This window comes from Poecilia latipinna, unplaced genomic scaffold (genome assembly GCF_001443285.1).
Source record: "Poecilia latipinna isolate Pla-1442-1.1 unplaced genomic scaffold, P_latipinna-1.0 Scaffold2004, whole genome shotgun sequence".
NCBI classification, from domain to species: Eukaryota; Metazoa; Chordata; class Actinopteri; order Cyprinodontiformes; family Poeciliidae; genus Poecilia; species Poecilia latipinna.
In genome coordinates this window covers 45,620-64,331 of record NW_015114620.1, presented here as the reverse complement: position 1 = coordinate 64,331, position 18,712 = coordinate 45,620, and the positions used below count along the sequence as shown (strand labels likewise).

The window sequence follows — 18,712 nt, the reverse complement described above, 5'->3', positions numbered from 1 at the left end:
TTTTAGGACCCTTTGGAGGTGTTTCTCACTTCCCCCTTGGTTTTGCTTGGTTGCTTTTTTTTTTTTTTTTTTTAGTTTGTTTTTGAGGGAATCTTTACGTCCGAGCTGCTCTCAATGGCAGATTTATGTCAGATCTTTTTTTGTGTGTATGTGTGTGGGCAGTTTATGAACTCTGTCACCACCTCAGTCGGGGTGAGCCTGATTTGTTGACGTCTGTGCATTTCTTGTTGATTTTCCATCTGAGAGCAGGAAGCAGGAATAATCAAGTGAAGGGTGGGATGTCCTGCTATTTAGCTCAAAATCTTATTTTCTCGAGCATTTCAGGAACTCTTAATCCCAAGATTATAAGGCTGCAACCAGCAATTTTGAAAATTTATAATTTTATCGATTTACTCTACTGATTAGAAAGAAAACACATTCTACAAAGCTTTTTTATACAATATTAGAAATGCATTAAAAGATGCAAATGGACAAAATTTAATTCCAAGGTTTCCCCCAGAAAACTTGCTAAGCCCGGTTGTTGGGGCTTAGCAACCAGGAGACTGTCATGTTTTTGATTAAAAAATTTTTAAAAGTTGACAGGAAATTTTAAAATATCACTTGATAATTATGTGTTACTAGAAGATTGGAGGATTAATTTCTAAAAACCAACTATAAACTCTTAAAAAATGCAAACATAAAAAAAAACAACTTAAATAAGCAATTCTAAGGCTGGTGGGGGCACAAGTAAAACCTGGTGGCCTGCCTGGCTTATAATACACTGTGGGTTTTACCCAAAACCAGGTGAAGTTTTAGGTAGAACATTTTGACAAACTAAATGTAGACATATTGTACAATTATGTTTTTTCCTAACAAATGACCCTATTCTTTAAATCTGTGAACTCTAGTTAACGATTAATGAATTACTAAATTAGTTGACGATTATTTCTACAATTAATCCGATTAATTGTTTCAGCCCTACAAGCTTGATGGCGTACATTTGAGAAAAATTTGCTAACTTTGGTTGTACTGTCAAATTGATGTAAAACAACTTCTTTTCCTGCAATCTTGTAAGATAAGGAACAAAATTATTTTATTTCTTACAAGTAATGTTATACAGGATTCTAAAAGCTGTGATAAGAAGCAGTGAAATAAACCTGCAGCTGTGTTTAATGTTGTGACATTTGCATTTTTCTTGATCTATGTCACTGTTTGTTTTATTCCGGGAAATTTCTCTCGCTCATCCAAACCGGATTTTTTACTCTTTACCCTCCTGTGTGACAGAAGAATAAAAAAATGCTTGTTTTCCATGGAAAATGAGGAAAAAGTAATTTTAACCGAAATTCAACCTTAAAATGCTTGACTACTTTGAAATCATTTTGTTTTTGAGAATGAATTAACTCAAGGCTGTCACTGACTCGGTAATCATTTACAACTTATCTAAATTGTTCTGTTTTCTACTCGCCTCATTATTGATTAAGTTATTGATTGGGATGTTTGCCATTTCCTGTTGTCATTAAACAGGCCAACAAGTGTGAGAAATGTTCCTCATAATAACTTTGGAAAGATTTTTTTTTAGATGGAGTTAGTTGTTATTCCTTCAATGTTAAAGTTGAAGTGCATCTCTAACCTACCAGATTTATCTCTGTAAACTGTAGAAAGCTGTTTTAAGAACACTTATTTATTTCTTGAATAAGCGATATAGAGAGTTGCTGCATCACTGAAGATTTGCTGCAGTAAAATCGTCCAGGTTATTGGGACAAAGAGAGTTTTATAAATAAAATGTGACCAAAAAGACTTGCTGCATTTTGCCTTTTATTCGTTTTTCACTTTTCCACACATTGGAAAGTCATGCACGAGATCATGAGATATGTTTTGCTCTACAGGATCAAAAATAAATATGCCATTTAAGAGGAAAAAAAGTTCTGATTTGCTATTGTGTTAAATTGCTAAATTATTATATACAGGAGCCTTAAGAAGAAGCTTTATGTGATGCATCACTACGTCAGTGACGATGATTTTCTGTTGGAAAACAGAAAATGTTTTAAATTTCTTGAGCACCTCATGTTAGCATAATGAGCATGTTTAGCATGCCTGCCACATTTGTCTTCCTTCTGTAATGACTTCCCCTCTGAGAAGTGTTGTCGGAAGAGAGTTTCCGATCCAGGATTTCTGGGTTCCTATTTCAGTTTTCTTGCTACAATTCAGCACACAAAATGTAAAATATACCAATCAAACTTTGTAGAGATTTTGTCTGTTCTTTTGGAAGTATGAACAGTTTTTTATTATGGTCATTTCCATGGAAATATTAGGAGTTTTGTGTGATTTGATTAGAGGGCTAATAGTTCTGACCGCAATCAGAAATGCTTATATGAGATCAATATCTCATCACAATATAATCATTAAAATATCCACTTTTATTTGTGTTGCAGCCACCATGTTTGTGTTGCATTGATAACTGGCTAGCAAGTTCAGCTGTAGTCTTTTGTCATTTTTAAACAACCATATAAAACTACATGCTACTATGCTGCAGCCACAAACTACACGCATTCACAGTGTTAAACCCCAGAATTGTTGCTGATTTTTAATAACGCTGGTCATTTCGGACCACCTGTGTCTCTGTGTTGTGGTCATCTTTTTTGGACTCCAGTTTTCACAATGAGTCACAGTCCCGGTTGGTTAATGTGTTTTTGAACAAACACAATATGACACAGGCTGAATGTGCGGGATGTGGCACATGACTAGTTTTAGGCATTTAATAGAGAGGTGCTGATGGGTGAATATTTGTGTCTGTGACAGTGATGTCAACTGAAAGCCCAGCAGGAAGCTTTGGAGATAACAAAGACACACACACGCATGTTTGCCTCATGCTTGTGCCAGCAACTATGAATAACAAATGTATTGGAAACGGTTTGGGCCATTCATTAATGCATCAGTACACTGGCAGTCAGCCCCTGGGGGGAGATGCATTTTTCGTCTCCAGTTCAGCCACCCTGGACGGCCTTTGTTTTTTATTTTCTTCGCTCCTTTATTGTGTTTCAGTTTCAGCATTTAACCCATTTTGTGTTGTGTTGATGTAGTGACAACAGATCAGCCATGTCTGATAACTAAGTAAGTGTGGAGAGACGGGGCATTGTTTACTGTAAATGCTTGGCTAATTTAACTCCAGGAATGGCTTTATTCCACAATGCAGCTCTTTGTTTTTGATTTTTCTATGCTTTCCGTTGTTCCAAGCCAGATATCTAATGATATCTGATCAGTTTGGGAATTTTGTCAGGCTTGATAAATGCTCCAAAATATTACAAAACATGTAAATATTTAATTTACATTCACAGATGTAATGTGAAGTGTGAAGCTGTTAGGAGTATTTTGGTGTTCATTGTGGAAGTGGCTCAGCAGAACCGTGTTTCACTACCAAACATTCCTAGGAAATGCAGGCATGTCTGGAATCCCCAGGATTTTGCCTTGCCCTCTGGAACTTGAACTCAACCCTCTTTCTCTCACACACACACACAAATACGCACGCATATATTATGTCTTTCTAATTTGACAAGAATTTTGCATTGACATTCATTAATTTCCATAGCCCAACCCTGACCTTTGCCCTGAGCCTAATCTTTAACAGCACAGGCCTACTAACTGTGAGGGTTCTCACATTAACCAGCCAGAGAGACGCTGAATGGAATTCAAAAAATAATCTTAATTTATTACAAAAAAGTTCAAAAATAATCAAACAATGAAGAGTTGGGCCCAAAACTGAGGTCAACATAACAAACTACAACTCAGGTGGTAACACAAAGAACTCGAGCACAAAACTGACCTAACAAACAAGACATGAGGGGAACTTAAATAGTGGCTGATCAGACCACTGCTGACACACAAGGGGTAATTTAAACATACAAAAACTTAAACAAATACAATACCAAATCTTTAAATTAAACAAACATTAGACTGAAACTACCAAATAGAAGAAACATTAAAGAAATGGTCAAATTAAAGAAAACCAAATTTCCCCGTCCCCTGGCAAACAAATAGAACGGCCCGCTGAGGAGGTTTTGCCAGCCATGTATGGATGTCAATTAGCTGGAACTCTACTGAGACCCTCCAGCAGCAGCTCCAAAGGAAACTGGTAACTCAAAACAAATAAATTAATTTGTTGCTTTTAACAAAAATATAAAGAACTGACAAAGTTAACTAAATGTGTGCACTGCAAATAGTTAACTAAAAGGTCAGACTAATGAAAATATTTTTTAATAAAAATCTAAACTATTCACTAATGTCTAAATTAATGTAAAGGATAAACAAACAAAATGATTACCATTCAGGTCTGTGTGACAGTAGGGTCAGGTGTCACACTAACCTAAACTCGGTTCACACCATAATTCCGAACACTATAACCGCACCACTTATGTGGCCCAGACTTTGGGACCCATAAGGAACAGTGGGGACTCCTGTGTCTTTAAAATGTGAGAAATGCTAAAACACACACGCATGCATGCACACACACACACACACACACACACACACAACCCTGTTAGGAAAGCCCACCCAAAGGCAAATCCTGTTAGAACCTTGTCCTGATTCCCGCAACTTCCCTCAGCTGAATTCTCTGGTTAATTAAGCTTAATTTTGGTCTTTTTTGTGTTAACTAAGACTGTTCATTTGGATGGCTTTTAATTAAGCTAGCCTGTTCTCCTCTGAGGCCTGAAACACAAATTGAAACGTTGGAACCAGATTTTTCTTTAGCTCATTTTCAGATGGAGTTTATAGTCAGATAAAGACTGAGATTGTTTTCACACCAGGACTGATTTATTTTCTTCTTTTTCTTGCACAGAGTCCAGATAAGGCTCATTTATTGAAAAATGTTGTGACTGAATGCACAGCAGGTTTGAGGGGCTAAAGAAACTATGCTGCTCTTCTTTGGCAATTTATTCAAACATACTTAGTTCTATATCAAATTTTTTATTAATCTTTCACCTAATTTTTCCTGACCTGTCATTTTGCACTTAAAGGGTTTTCTTGGTGCACTTTATGCATCTTATGTAGAAGCTCACATAAACCTAATTGGGGCTAATTAAGACATTTTAAGGCTATGTTCACACAGCAAGTCTCGATTCCCAAAAAGATTTTTTTTTACTCTTTTGCATTGTCATTTATGCTACTGAATAATGCGGCCACAGTCAGACTTTTTTGAACTTCTGCGACCTGCATTCACAGAAGATCACAGCAGCTCTCTGTTTACAGAAGTAATAATGGATGCATCAGTCTATGGATTAATTTTAAAGTTTATTCAGTAATGGGAGCTGACAGTATTGACACAAAATCATAGCATGAAGGAAGCTAATGAAAAGAAAGCACAACTAATGGGAATGGCTTTTTGTGGGACAATGACTGCAGTTTCTGCAGAGAAGTCTGTTTGGATGTGTAGTCAGAACCAGGAGTGATGGGATTGTGATGTGATGCTTTTCAGTGACGCAGACTTCTCTAAGAAGTTCAAAATTATAATTATTCAGTCATTGTTTACATCCAGATTTACAGTGTCTGACTTCTTCCGGGGCAAAATTATGATGCATTTCCAACGTCAGATAAAATGCTACATGACCATTCTGACTGCAGTTGCTTTGAAAACAATGTATTTGATGTTGTGCCATGTATGGAAGTGGCAAAGATTGGAAGTTGGCCATTTAGACGTCTATGAAAAAGTCTGATTCGGATTGCATTTACCTGCTGTGTAAATGTCGGTACATTCTTTGGTTTATGTGTATATAGACTGAAAATGGTGTGAGCTTTTAGCTTTGATGACTTTGATGAGCATAGGTGGACAAAAAAAGCATATTCTGTATTCGACATGCCATTTTGGAGGAAAATGTCTGATCCAAAACTCCTAGGAGTTAAAGTGAATACCACCAAGTGTGACAAAAGAGTTGTGATGCAGGATTTTTACTTGAATATCTGCTTGTAATAGTCTGTTGGAAGGAAACCTTCAGTTTTGTTGTTCTCTTAATTATGCCAAGGTCAAGTACAGTCGCATATTGATGGATTATCTTGTTTTGTTTGGTTGAATTGTGTCTCTTTATGCTTTTCCAAACCTTCACGGCACACCTGCAGAGGTGAAACCTTTCTACCTGCTTCATCAGGTTGTCACTACGTATATTTTTAGCTCTGAAACAGGTTCCCTCTCCTTCAGACTTGCAGGGGAACGTTGCAGGCAGGCTGTGGGGAATCAGCCCGTGCTTGCCTGTTTACTTAGAACTGGCGTTGTGGTCGATCCTCCTGCTGATCCTCTCTGGAGTCATGTGGGAGGGAGTCGCATCCACCTCTGTAATTATGCTGTCTCGGTGACATTTGAATTGGGTCTTGCTTGTAATCCCACGTAATAAAGTCATTGTCTTTCACCTCTTATTGAAGATAGGTGTATCATGTAGGAAACTAATCTTTGGCCTAATATTGCTGTATAAATCAAATCATTAAGAAAGAAAAGAATTGCATTTGGAGAGTCTGTATCAAGGCTTTCTTTTAATCTCATCATCAGTCTGGCGTCACCAGGGAGGTTTCTGTTGCCTCGGCTGCTGCGCTGAACTAACTCCAGTCTCCAAGGCGATGGATCTCCCAGGACCACCGGTTTGCCTGATGCGGGGGCACGTTCACGCTATGTTGTCAGGGAGAAGACACCGTGTGGGCTGGGGCTTCCCTGTCACTGCGGACCTTCTGTAGCACTGTGCCCGTAGAGACCACTGCTGTTGAAAAATCTGCTTGCTGCAGAGCAACCTTGGCCTCAACTCGAGCCAAAGCTGTCAAACGGAGACGAGGCAAGAGTGTAGCTCGTGTCAGAGCTGCACTTTGTCCTTGGACTTTGAAAGAGCTACAGCAGCAAGACACGGAAACTTTATAGCAACATAAAGTGGAGCAGTTATTTTTCCACTGGGGGCTGGATGGTAGGCCGGTGAACTACATAAAGGTGCCTTTCTCCTACACTTTGAACCACTTTTCTGGTTTTGCATAAGAACTTTCTGTGGTTTACTGCAGATTGAGAGAAACCGTTTTCAGACAGATATTTTGCTTGGTCTTGTTGATATGAGATGCACTGCGTGGACTTTTTTTTTTCCTAATCTATAAAACCACAGCAGCTACTCTCATTACACACAGGAGTAATCTACTCACCGATAAAACATTTACAAGCTGCCAGTATCACTCAATTGGAGACATTATTTAAACAAGGAAATGCAGCAATGGGTTTGTGTTGGGCTAACCATGATGCTGTACTGTGGTGTCATTACAGAAAAACATGCTGCATTTAATGCACTGAAAAGACGAAATACTCTGTCGTCTCTTGCAGAACTATATATACTCTGAGGTTTTTCACTTTTCATCACCTCAGTTGTTTATTGGCTTTTATGTGCTAACCCAACACGGTTTTATTTGACCTGTATTTTAGCAAAATAAAAACAGTTACAGTAGTGTCCTGGTAGATGCCAGCAAAATGGGATAAATAAAACAAGACAATTTCAACATTTGATACATTTAAATCTAGTAAAACAAATCACATGTCTACAGCCAGAGGTTTCTGGCTCCCTTTCAACCCTTTTTAATCTATGATTATTATCTAACTAAAACACACGTAGGTTTAGCTTCACCTGGTTAAAATTCTGTACAAAAAAATATTAATCCCCTTTTGTTTAATTATTAACTGGTTAACCTAAAAAAAATAGTCAGCGGATCACTTCTACACCATATTGAAGATTTTCACACGTTACCGTGAAAAGTAATTTTCTAGCTTCAGATCCTTTGCTACAAATGATTTCGCATTCATCAAATGAATGCTATGTTGTAATTTTACACAATAAAATGTTTTTCTTATTTAAAAAAGGAATTGAATTTGCATTTGAATGTATTTTTTAATATTGTATAAAATGGCTTAAGTGGTTAAATGAAAAATCTGCCAATTTGTTTATCCAATTAATCATCAAAATAATTGCAGAATAACCGCTAGTTGCAACCTTAAACAGTATACTATGGTGGCCTTGCCGGTAGGACTCCAGTCTGAGTCAGACTGGGAGCTGACAGGCTGGCAGCACATACCGGATCTGGTCCATCCAGGAAGGACCTCTGTGTCCTAAACAATGGGGGCTTCTGGTTTTGTGTCGTGTTTATAGGAATACTGTGGGTGCGTGTGATGAAGTCTGAGGGGAAGTGGGCAACCCCCTTTTGTAGCTTATCTCCTCTTGGGTTCATTCATTCTTTCCTGTAAGACTCAATTGCCCGCTTATGTATGTCAGTTTTTATTCACTTTTCTCTCATGACTTTCTATCCTAATTGTGCAAAAGTTTTAGCTCTAGACTAGCCATTTGCGTATTTCCTCTTGCATAAGCTTTCTGTTTGAAGATATTGCATTGTTGGCTGCTCTCTGTGATGGTAGAAGTGGGGTGTTGTCCGTAAAGCTTGAGATTATAGTGTGCATTTTGTGCAGAGAGGAACTCCAGAGCAGGTGTATGAGCTTGGACTGAACTTGGGTTTGAAGCTCTCTGCCTGAAAGCTGCTTTGAATGTGGTTTGGATTGCAAATCTGCGCAGTGATTCTGTGTGAATTAAGATGTCGTCACGGTGTCCCTGAACGCTGTGACATTTTTAGTCGCCAAAGCATAGATTACCCCACTGATGGGAGGGATTACTGTCTATTTTTCAGGGCTACAACTTAAAGATTATTTTAGTTATCGATTATTTGATTGATTGTATAATAGAAAGAATTGGAATATTCTACAGATTACTCGTTTAACTAAAGCCTTTTTCGTGCAATATTAGAAATACTCTTAAAGATAAAAATAAATGGTTAAATTTATTTTTCAAATTAGAAATTAAACATTTAATTGACAAAAACTCAATTACTTGATTGGCTCCTTTATTGACTTTGAATTGGTGAAGCTAAAATTTCCATTTGAGGAGTTTTGGGTAAAACATATTTACAGACTAAGGTGTTTTTCATCTTGCATGCAAAACGTTTTGGCTTTATTACTGCACTGTACGTGTTTTTTTTTTGTTTTTTTTTTTCAGCAAATAACCTAATTTCGAGTCTGTATAGTCCAGTTAATGATTAATCAATTACAAAATTAGTTGACGATTTCAGTAATCAATTCATGATTAATCCAGTTAATCGTTTCAGTCCTACTATTTTTAAAATGCTGAGTGGGAATGTACAGTAGCAAGAATTTTCCATGTAGGTCTTAATGTAAATAACTGTGCAACCTGCATCCTGGTTCCCCCTAATTACTCACACAACATCGCCCTAGTCAGCAGAAATATCCCTTCTATCTGTGATGGTTTTCCTGTAATTAGGTGTTGGAACTATTCTAAACGATGTCCAGTTGTACTTTGTCAATCTGTAGGGGAGCAGACATCAGCCTTGTTTGTTTTACAGTGTGAACGAAAAAGCACAACCAGCTGTCCAATAGGGATCTAAAAGCAGAACATTCCTGCCTGGATGAATGCAGGCAAATCCACAGAAATGGAAGAGCTCATGTCAACTCATAAAATGCTTTAGTGCCAAGTCCAGCTTCAAGGAAATGCTATCAGAGGTACTGTAGCCTCAGGAGGTACTTGTAGTTGGAGATGTTATGATTTCAGTTGAGGGCTTTTCTCTTTGCCCCAGTGTTTTTCCATTTTCTTTCCACATGTCCTCCTGTTTACACAGGCTGATCTGTGACACAGCAAGCATAAATACACACGTATGTTTGTGTACAAACATATATAAACTGTATACATGCACAGTGCTGACCCAGACCCCGTCTAACTGACTCTGACCTGACTCACCACATGAAAGTAAACCAGGCAGCACAGCTAGAGCTATGTTGCACGCAGAGCTGATTTAATAAGATAAACTACAGGACTTCCTGCAGCTGTTAGTGTGAGTCTTAGGTTTTAACATTTAGGCATTTCGATTATTTGGTCCATAATTATTAGGGAACTTATTTGGGGACTCGAGGATCAGACGATCTCTGTCCACTACTTAATCAAAAATAAGGGTGCGTTCATATCATCTCTCTTTAGTCCGCTTTAATCAAACTCTGAATTGTTTGCCTAGAAAGTCCAGTTCGTTTGGGGAGGTGTGAATTGAGCTCTGGTGCGGACCAAAAAAGTTAACTCTGATCCTCCTAAAAACCTAGGTCTTGGTTGGTTGAAGTGAAATCTGATGCGGTTTGAATGCTATGTGAATGCCAAGCGGACCAGAGACCACTCCAAAAGCAGGAAGCAAACTATAGCACAAGATGATCTGTGTAAATACAACCGAAACAAACATGCAGACCTTTTGGTCTCGTGGGCTTTTTACGAAAGATGAGAGAAATCCAACAAGCGCTAAACTATGACACTACTCCATTTTGTTTTTTTTACATTTTGTTAAAAAGGAACTTGCTCTAAGTGTCTTCTTCAGAGGTTTTCATGTCATTTCCTTCAGTAGGTGTTGGCGCAGCACCGCTACAGGCGAGGGGCGGGAACAGGTTTTTCAATTTTTAAAACATAACAAATGTGCAAATTCTCACAATTGAAGTTGCCTACTATTAGCCACACAAAGCTTTCTATTCAATTCAAACGTTAGAGGAATAGGCTCATAATAGAGATTGCACAGGTTTCTGTGTGCCTCAGGGTTTATAGTGAGAACAAAAGCTGTTTTCTCTTGAAACTTCCACAGTTTGTTAGGTGGAACTTGGAAATTCAGATTTTCTCAGAACAAATGAAGCAGCAGCAGTTGTTGATGCACAACAAGCCTGTTGCTTTGCTGCAAGTCCTCTTCCTTAGCAAGCATGTAGCAATAGTGGAAACTTAACAACTCCCTTTTAACGGGAAGTTACCTCCAGAACAACCTGATTAGCCTGGTATGACTGGCCGTTCTGCTGTGGCTGACCGTTGTAAGGTTTTAGCAGACAGAACAGATGCACAGAATGAATAGTGAATGCCAAGCGGACCGAGGAAGCGAACACTACATATAGTGTTTGGCAGCAGTGACTTGAGTGGCTTTTTTTGAAAAGAAAGACAAAGGTAAACACAAACAATCGGCCAGACGCAGCGTTTATGGAGAAAAAACACGGTGGGAAGATAAAGCTAATGGAAGCGATAAGAGAAGATATTGCTTTCATATGGAGCAGTAGGAAAAAGTAGCAAAGCAAAATGAGTTTTTAGTGGGTCCTCCAGAGAAAGCTTAAGAAAATGTAACGCATCTTTATCAAAAAGTAAAGTTTTAAATCTAGTCTTAAAAGTAAATAACTAGCCTGATAACTAATGTATCTACTTTCACAAATTCTAGGAAGCACCATGAAACATGAACATATGGAGCAACCAAATCTCACTTTATGTTGGAGTTTGAACATTAAAGGATTTATATAGCCAAGAACTTCAAATTATATGTTAGTATTTACAGAGTCAGTGAAGAGCAGCTAAAATTTGAGGTAAAATATTCAACAGTGAAGTGAAACATCAATTCAATGATCCAGGAAGTTTAAACTAAACATGAAAAAAAAAAAAAAAAAAACTTCTTTTACAGAGGAAAATAAACCACTACCCAATTGTTATTGTTGTTACTAACTAGCCTGTGATCTCTCCTCACTTTTTCCCCCCCTTTCTTTTATTTCTTGGGCAAACCTTAAGTAGCTAATATCTGGCGGCACACTCGACTTTTTTCTGCTTGGCTGTTTCCACTTGCAGATCAAAGTCAACCTGGACAGGTGGAAGCGGTGCAGATGGGGGTTATTCTGTCAGTCACCACACCCGTCTCCCTGTGTGGCCTTTCCCAGACTGGGGAACTGAATGTGGACGAGGCAGAAAAGGCTCAAAGTGCCTTTTAAGCGGAATGCAAACACGAATACATATAGGCCATGTAATCCGTTTTTAAAATGGCATTAATAGGAGACGCAGAGACGTGACGATACATGCATGGTCTGTTCTGAAGGGTTAAACCAGGGGTCTGCAAAATTCACAATACTAAGAGCCATATTTACCTTCAGTACATCTAAGACTAGTTTAGAGCTCCAAATGTTAGAAGACCTTTTAAAAAAAAGACAACTTAGTTTTTGTTTATTTCAGGAAATTTGTTATTTTTAAAGAACCCCTTTTTTTATTTTTCTACATTTTCTATAAAATCAAGAAACTTTTGCATAAAAGAAGGTTTCCTTCTGTGGGATTTTGAAATTGATGGAAAATAGAAAAAAATACATAGTTTCCAACTTGATGACAAAAAAAATAGATATAAAACAATACCACTAGTATTTTTAGTGTGATTCTGTCAAGAAGTATTAATTTATTACATCATTAAAAACAACTTAAAGCACAAAATGTTATTACATTTATATTTTAAACAGTAGTGGAAGGTCCAAAAAGTCACTTGTGGCTCTAGAGTAAATATTGTTAATGAATCTTAAATCGGTTGCATAATTTTAAAGAAATTTAGCAAAGTAGCACAGACGTGTTTTTGTTTGATTTCTTCTCACATGAGTGAGTTCACCTGAGCAGAAAGAAACAAAAAGGAGTAACTGTGGGGGATGGAGAGCGGAGGAAGTGTGATGTAGGTTTACTGTTGTGAGTAGGTGGCTGGGTTTGTATTGTTGCCCGATATGAGTGGGTTTTCTGGTGAAGCTCGTGGCAGCGTTTCCCTCATAACTCTGTGTTGTATTTCTCAAGGAGTTTATTGGTTGTTTAGATAAGTTTTTTTTTTTTTTGGTCAGTGGCTTGAGTGTCTGTCCTCATTAGTGGTGCAGAGTCCAGTGGAAATTCTGTTTCTCCTCCAGTTTTCATTAATAATCCAGTCACTCCCTTTTCTCGCAGCTCTCTCCTCTTTGCTCCACACCCACACATCTCGGCTCTTCTTATTCATTCTTGCCTTTTGTTAACGCGCGCCTCTTTCCTCTTTCAACTCATCGTGCTTCCATTTTGAGCCCCTCTGTGTCCTCTCTGTGGTGCCCTTTTGGACAATGGACTGGTCCGCTGCAGGAGGAGCTGGACTGACTGACAGCCCTGTATGGGACTGGCTGCTTAGCCTTTGTCCTGCTTACAAGAAAATTGGAGGGAACTCGGAGAGGTGGAGCCATAGAAAGGGGACCAGTAAGGGTGGAATGTATGTATAGAAGTTGTAGGAACTTCTTAGGAGATTATGATTTGGCCAAGAAGCATTAAATAATTTTTTATGACGGTATTGATTACCCAAAAGGGATTAAAGTTTGACTTTACGTAACTTTATAAAACAGATAGAGCTTTTTAAAAGCATGGATACCTACTGCTGCAGTCACTCATGCATGGAGCTTCGACCACAACGAGGTTTCTTGATATCTGTAGAGAACAATCTGCTCTAATGAGTCCTACTTTCTTAGTCAACCAAATCCTCCCAGACACTGAAAGAGTCCCCAGCAATACAAAAGCATGAGCTCCTCTCTCCCCTTCCCCCTTTAAGCCCCTCGCCCCAGAGGTGGTGGGCATGCTGCAGTGTGCTCTTTCCATGCATTGTGAAGGAACGATTGAAAGAGTTGAGGAATGAAGGACGAGCCTGAAGAGGCCGGATTTGGAGGATTGTTTAAATTGGAATTTGTGTATTAGCATACTAAAAGGGATTTTTGTCAAATATACTTTGCTGTTCTGCAAAACAATGATCGGTTGTAGTTTTGTTACCTGGCTTTGCTTGATGTAAAGCTTTTATCTCGTTATATACACCCACTGTGTGTGGTTGGGCTGCTGTAAGCAGGACCTGCTCCATCTCTAGTCAGATGGCATAATTAGAGGGAAATTAGAAGCTAAGTGGAATCACTTGACTGGAACACTGCAGCCCCTGTGAATATCTGGCTTAATCTCACTGCACCGAGTCACTCAGGGGATTCAGGTTACTCACAAGCATCAGCAGAAACACACACTTTGCTTTGTGAAGACTCAGAACTAGCAAATTTACTAAGTTGAGTTACCTACTTAATGAAAAATTGTTGACATAGCCAATAGGGCTGCATGATATTCGTGAGATGGCGATACTTTCTCTAACTTTTTTAGGTTGACATTCGCTTCTGAAGTAGTGCTAATGTCTATCTCACACAGCGAGATAATTATGCCTTCCTTTTTTTTCTTTTTTTAGTCCAGATTTCCCCCTTCCGACAATCTTGAGGATGACCGATCATTAAGATCTTTAGATCATTTTAAAATATATTCCTGCTGTGTGTGTTGTGCTAAGAGTGATCTGATCTGCCCAGACGGGACGTTGGGGCCGCTCCGATATCGTTGGATTGTTTTATCCCAATATTGCGACGTCTCAGAAGGGGACAAAATCGACATAAAAACATTATGTGCACTAGGCATTCCCCAAGGACAAACGAGAAGGCAGTTTGTTGAAGGTGAAAGTGAGGTGATAACGAATCCAAACTACACAGAAGATCAAAAAATTGCCATAACGTTTGTTTTTTATCTGTTAAACATAATCCAGAAACATTGGCTGCGCAGCTGATGCTACACCGAGGGCGGGTCACGCTGGAGGAATGTTACTGTAAAATGTGCCTGCTTAAAGTCGGACTTTAATTGGCTTCTCTGAAGCTTTCGCAGGTCCACTAACACTCACATAGCACCTGATGAATTTACAGACTCTCCTAATGCACATAAAAGTTCCCGTTAACACTCCTACACAAACACCATCGCTCATAAATGCATAAGTATGCACATTAAACCTCGCGCTGGATCCCCGAGGCATACACATTCCTACTACTGTAACCTGAGTTACGGAGAGACACAAACCAAAGCAACACTGATAAACAGCAATATGTTCTGACTAAAACACCTACACAACAGGATCTTCTCTGTGATGACTGTAAAGCGCGCACGTGCGTGCACACACACACACCGATTAGCATCTGAGCGTAATCCAAGCAGAGCAGCTGATAACACAAAGCATCTTTTGGCTGCAGTGAAGCTTGGATTGCAGCTCAGGTTGCCCAGGCTGCACTTTATCATGTAATAATGAAGGATTTTCTCAAAGCAGAACCCATCTAATGCAGCAGAACTCATTCAGCGTCACCGGGAACGGCATCTGTGCAGCTGTCAGCATATAGAGCATCTCTCTCCATCTTTAAGATAGTTTTATGATCTCCTTGTTACTCAGAGAAGTTTAACAGAGGACATGTCCAGAAATAGATACAGCTTTGTGTCCTACTGTATTACATACATTGTCCTCTTTATTATAAACCAGTCTGACCACAGATAAGAACACACTGGCTCATCTTTCACTGGCCAGTATGTCCCAAAACATCCCACACATGCTTTCTGTCATAGCCCACATTCTTCAGGCAGATGCCAAACAGAGGAATAATTTTTTAAGCGCAGTACAGAGACATCACACTGCCCTCTGCTGACACGCGTTGTTTACCCACCTTCCCTTTTAGAGGAAACCCTCCTCCTCTTCCTCCTTTCCCTCACTCCTACAGACAATGTTTTAGGTGCCTCATTAGAGCATTCTTGCTGGAAAGTTGTAAATAAAGTCTTGACCTGCCTGACTCTGTGGACGGTTACCCTACGGTTCAGCGTAGGCAGACTGAACACGGGGTTCACAAATGTATTGGTACGCTACATCCCAATGTTCCCGCTGACCCACGCAGCACAGCTAGTCATCTGCAGACTGATTTGAGGAGCGAGATATTCAAGGGTCAATTGTGCTTTACTCTATGTCCTCCACTCAACCAATTATTTAAGATGGCACTAAGAATTGAATGGACGCCTTTGTGAGTGCCTACAATTACTTGTTCTCAGGCATGATTGCATTACGAAGCAGTTTTCAGCTCCATCAGTTTATAAACGCTTGATGACATCGAGCAGAGAGGAACGCGCCGATGGAAAAGCTTTTAGAAGAGGTGGTGGAACTGGGAACCCGTTTCACTTTGGAAGCTGCTGGCCTAATGGGCACCAGTACAGATATGGTTTTATTTTAATTCCTTCAAAACCAACACCCAGAGAATGTTTTGTCAGCTGTTTTAGGCCGCTTTGCTCTAAGTTCCTGGTTTTTGGTCTTGACACAAGGCTTTAATTAACTGGGCTAATCGCGATGAATTGATGATTTAAATAATTGTCGGCTAATTTGGTAATAGATTAACTGGATTACATAGACTTAAAAAAGGCAAATTGCTAAAATTACATATTCACAGGAGCAATTAAGCCAAAACTGTACAAAAAATACATTTTGCATATAAGATTTAAAAAAAAGTCTTTGTCTGAAAATATATCCTAGTACCCAGAACTCAAGTGGTGTAGTTGTAGCTTCACCTGGTTCAAATTTATGTAAAAACAAAAATAAACACCTTTTGCTATCTAGTTATTCATTATTAATCCAAAAATACCAGTCAATACCAGTCCAATTTATCCTAATTATTAACTATTGCATTTAAGTTCAGTTTGTTTTTTCAGTTTTCTGTCTAAGGCATCTCAAGTCTTTGACTTGCAGCATTCACTCCTCCTGGACGAGCGTGTGTTAACAGAACAATTGCTTTGTCGTGGCGTTGACTTAACAGCAATTCCTCATTCTGAGCATGCACGCAGCGACAGTGGGGAGAAAAAACTCCCCAAAAAAATCTAGCAAAACCCAGAACCCGGTTCAGTGTGAACGGCCGACTATCCAAGTCGTGGGTGTTTGAGAAGGAAGAGCATTACACTCAGGAAAATAAAAACTCTGATGTAGGAATAATTTGTATGTTTGTTGTTTTGTTTTATTTTGCTGTCACATGCGCACCCTGAGAACTGAGAGACGGCGTCAGAAAGGACAGAAACCCTTGGTAAAGTGTGAATGTTGAAGCTTTGACCTACACCGAATCTATTCAACGGGATCCAAATAAAACACACACAACCTGTTAAGAACAGGAAATGTCAGTCATCAAAACACAGAGTGGAAGTGAAATGCTCTGATCTCTTTTCTCTGGTGCTCTCTCCACCGTGTTGCACTTTGTGTGTACATGTATATTTGATCCTTTCTTCCCGTAAGAACTTTTAGCACGTCCTCGGAGAATAGGTGGTGCTATCTGATTTACTGCATGTTTACGCAACAGTTGGGTTACACGAGTGTAGCGGCTCGCTGTTTTTAAACCTAATCCGAGTGGAGGAGGGAGAGCTTTGACATTATCTGGATTTTTTTCAGTTTAGTAAATTAATCTGTGGTAACTGACACACACACTCACAGATTGTTTTCCAGTTGAAAAATTCAGATGATGGCCTGAGGTTTAATTTAAATTAAGGTTTAGGCTCCACGCTTGCAGACAGAAAGCATTCCTGAATGAGTTTGATTCAGGTTCCCCATTCCAGAAATGTTCCCAGGAGTTTTCCTTCACTATCTGTGAAGTCCGGGTTGTGATAGCGCAGACAGTAGTGCCTCTGTGGGCAGCAGAGCGGGTGGTAAATAAAAGCGTAGTTTCAGCATGTTTCTCCCATCTTGTCTGTCCATCTGAGCAGCACAGACACACACTTCTGCTGGCGGAGGAATGTAGCCGAGCTCCGGCCGCTCCAACAAACGTACTCTTGTGAAAGCACTTGGCAGAACTGCAGCCACAGCGCACTCCAACCGAAAGCCACTTTGTTTGGCAGCCATCACTATGGTGAAAAGGATATTTTCTGATGTATTTTTTTTATTTTTTATTCCCAAATATGTGAATGGAATGTTTTCAGAACCACTTTAGGAGTCGGTCACTGGATGTACAAGACTGGTGAAAAGCTAAAAATGTTTAGAAAAACACAATTTATTGGAATGAATAATTTGCACAGATTGGTTTACTGTGCTGCTTGCTTTGCATTGATCTGGAGAAGTATGGAAAACATGCTGTGTGGAAAGATCCTTCCCTAATCTTTCTCAAAAACCTGTCTGTCATTCGTTCATCAAAACAGTTTGTCCATCTGTCCACATGTCCAACCACTGGCCTGTTTTATATCCGTCCACCCTTCCGCTCATCTGTCTATCATTCCATTAATCCATTGAGACATTAATACATTCATTTGCACGTTTATCTATAAGTTTATCCATCCATCCACTTTTCCATCCGTTCACCTTTCCATTTGTCTATCAGTTCATCCAGCTTTTCATTTGGTCATCCCTCCATTCAGTTGTCTGTCTGTTCATTCCTCCGTCCACCTTTTCGTTTCTTCACTCGTCCATTTACCTTTCCATCTTTTCATTCATTCATCCACCTTTCCGTCTGTTCATCTGTCTGCCCGTTGATTGTTTTTTTTTTCTTTCATCCATCTACAATTGACAGATTTCTATCGTATTTAAACTTGAACATTTGCTCAATAAGGATTGAGGGATCTGGGGATTAAATCTGGGAAAGTATGATATTTTGTCAAGCATGGTGTGTAGAAAATACATATTTTTCATCCTCACGACTCTGGGAATGAACTTTGAAAACGGAACTTCGTTTTTTGGGACATTTTGATTTTCTGGGATGTTTAATAGACATTTCAGAATCAAATTCCTCCCTGGCTGTTCTTGATCAAAGCATCCTGGCAGAATCAGATGATGTTAAACTAAAAGTAGAAGAAGAGAAAGAGAAATGCGGAGCCTAAGGAAGTCATTTTTACTAAACATTGTATCATGTGTCTCCACAGCCTTTCTTCAGACTATTAAACTTACGGAAGCTCGGCTTGAGTGACAATGTGATCCAGAGACTCCCTCCTGAGGTGGCCAACTTCATGCAGCTGGTGGAACTGGACATCTCCAGAAATGGTACATAAACACTGACTCACTTTGCAGCCCC

At 39.2% G+C, this 18,712-nt stretch overlaps 1 protein-coding gene across 19 annotated transcripts in view; it reads left to right on the top strand.

Annotated features, from left to right (window-relative positions):
* Positions 1-18,712, top strand: part of scrib (scribble planar cell polarity protein) — a 76,908-nt gene that overhangs the window by 13,468 nt on the left and 44,728 nt on the right. For all 19 annotated transcript variants that reach the window (XM_015016305.1, XM_015016304.1, XM_015016303.1 and 16 more), the window contains exon 2: positions 18,564-18,681. In XM_015016305.1, the coding sequence (XP_014871791.1) occupies positions 18,564-18,681 (118 nt within the window). The remainder of the gene's footprint in view (positions 1-18,563; positions 18,682-18,712) is intronic.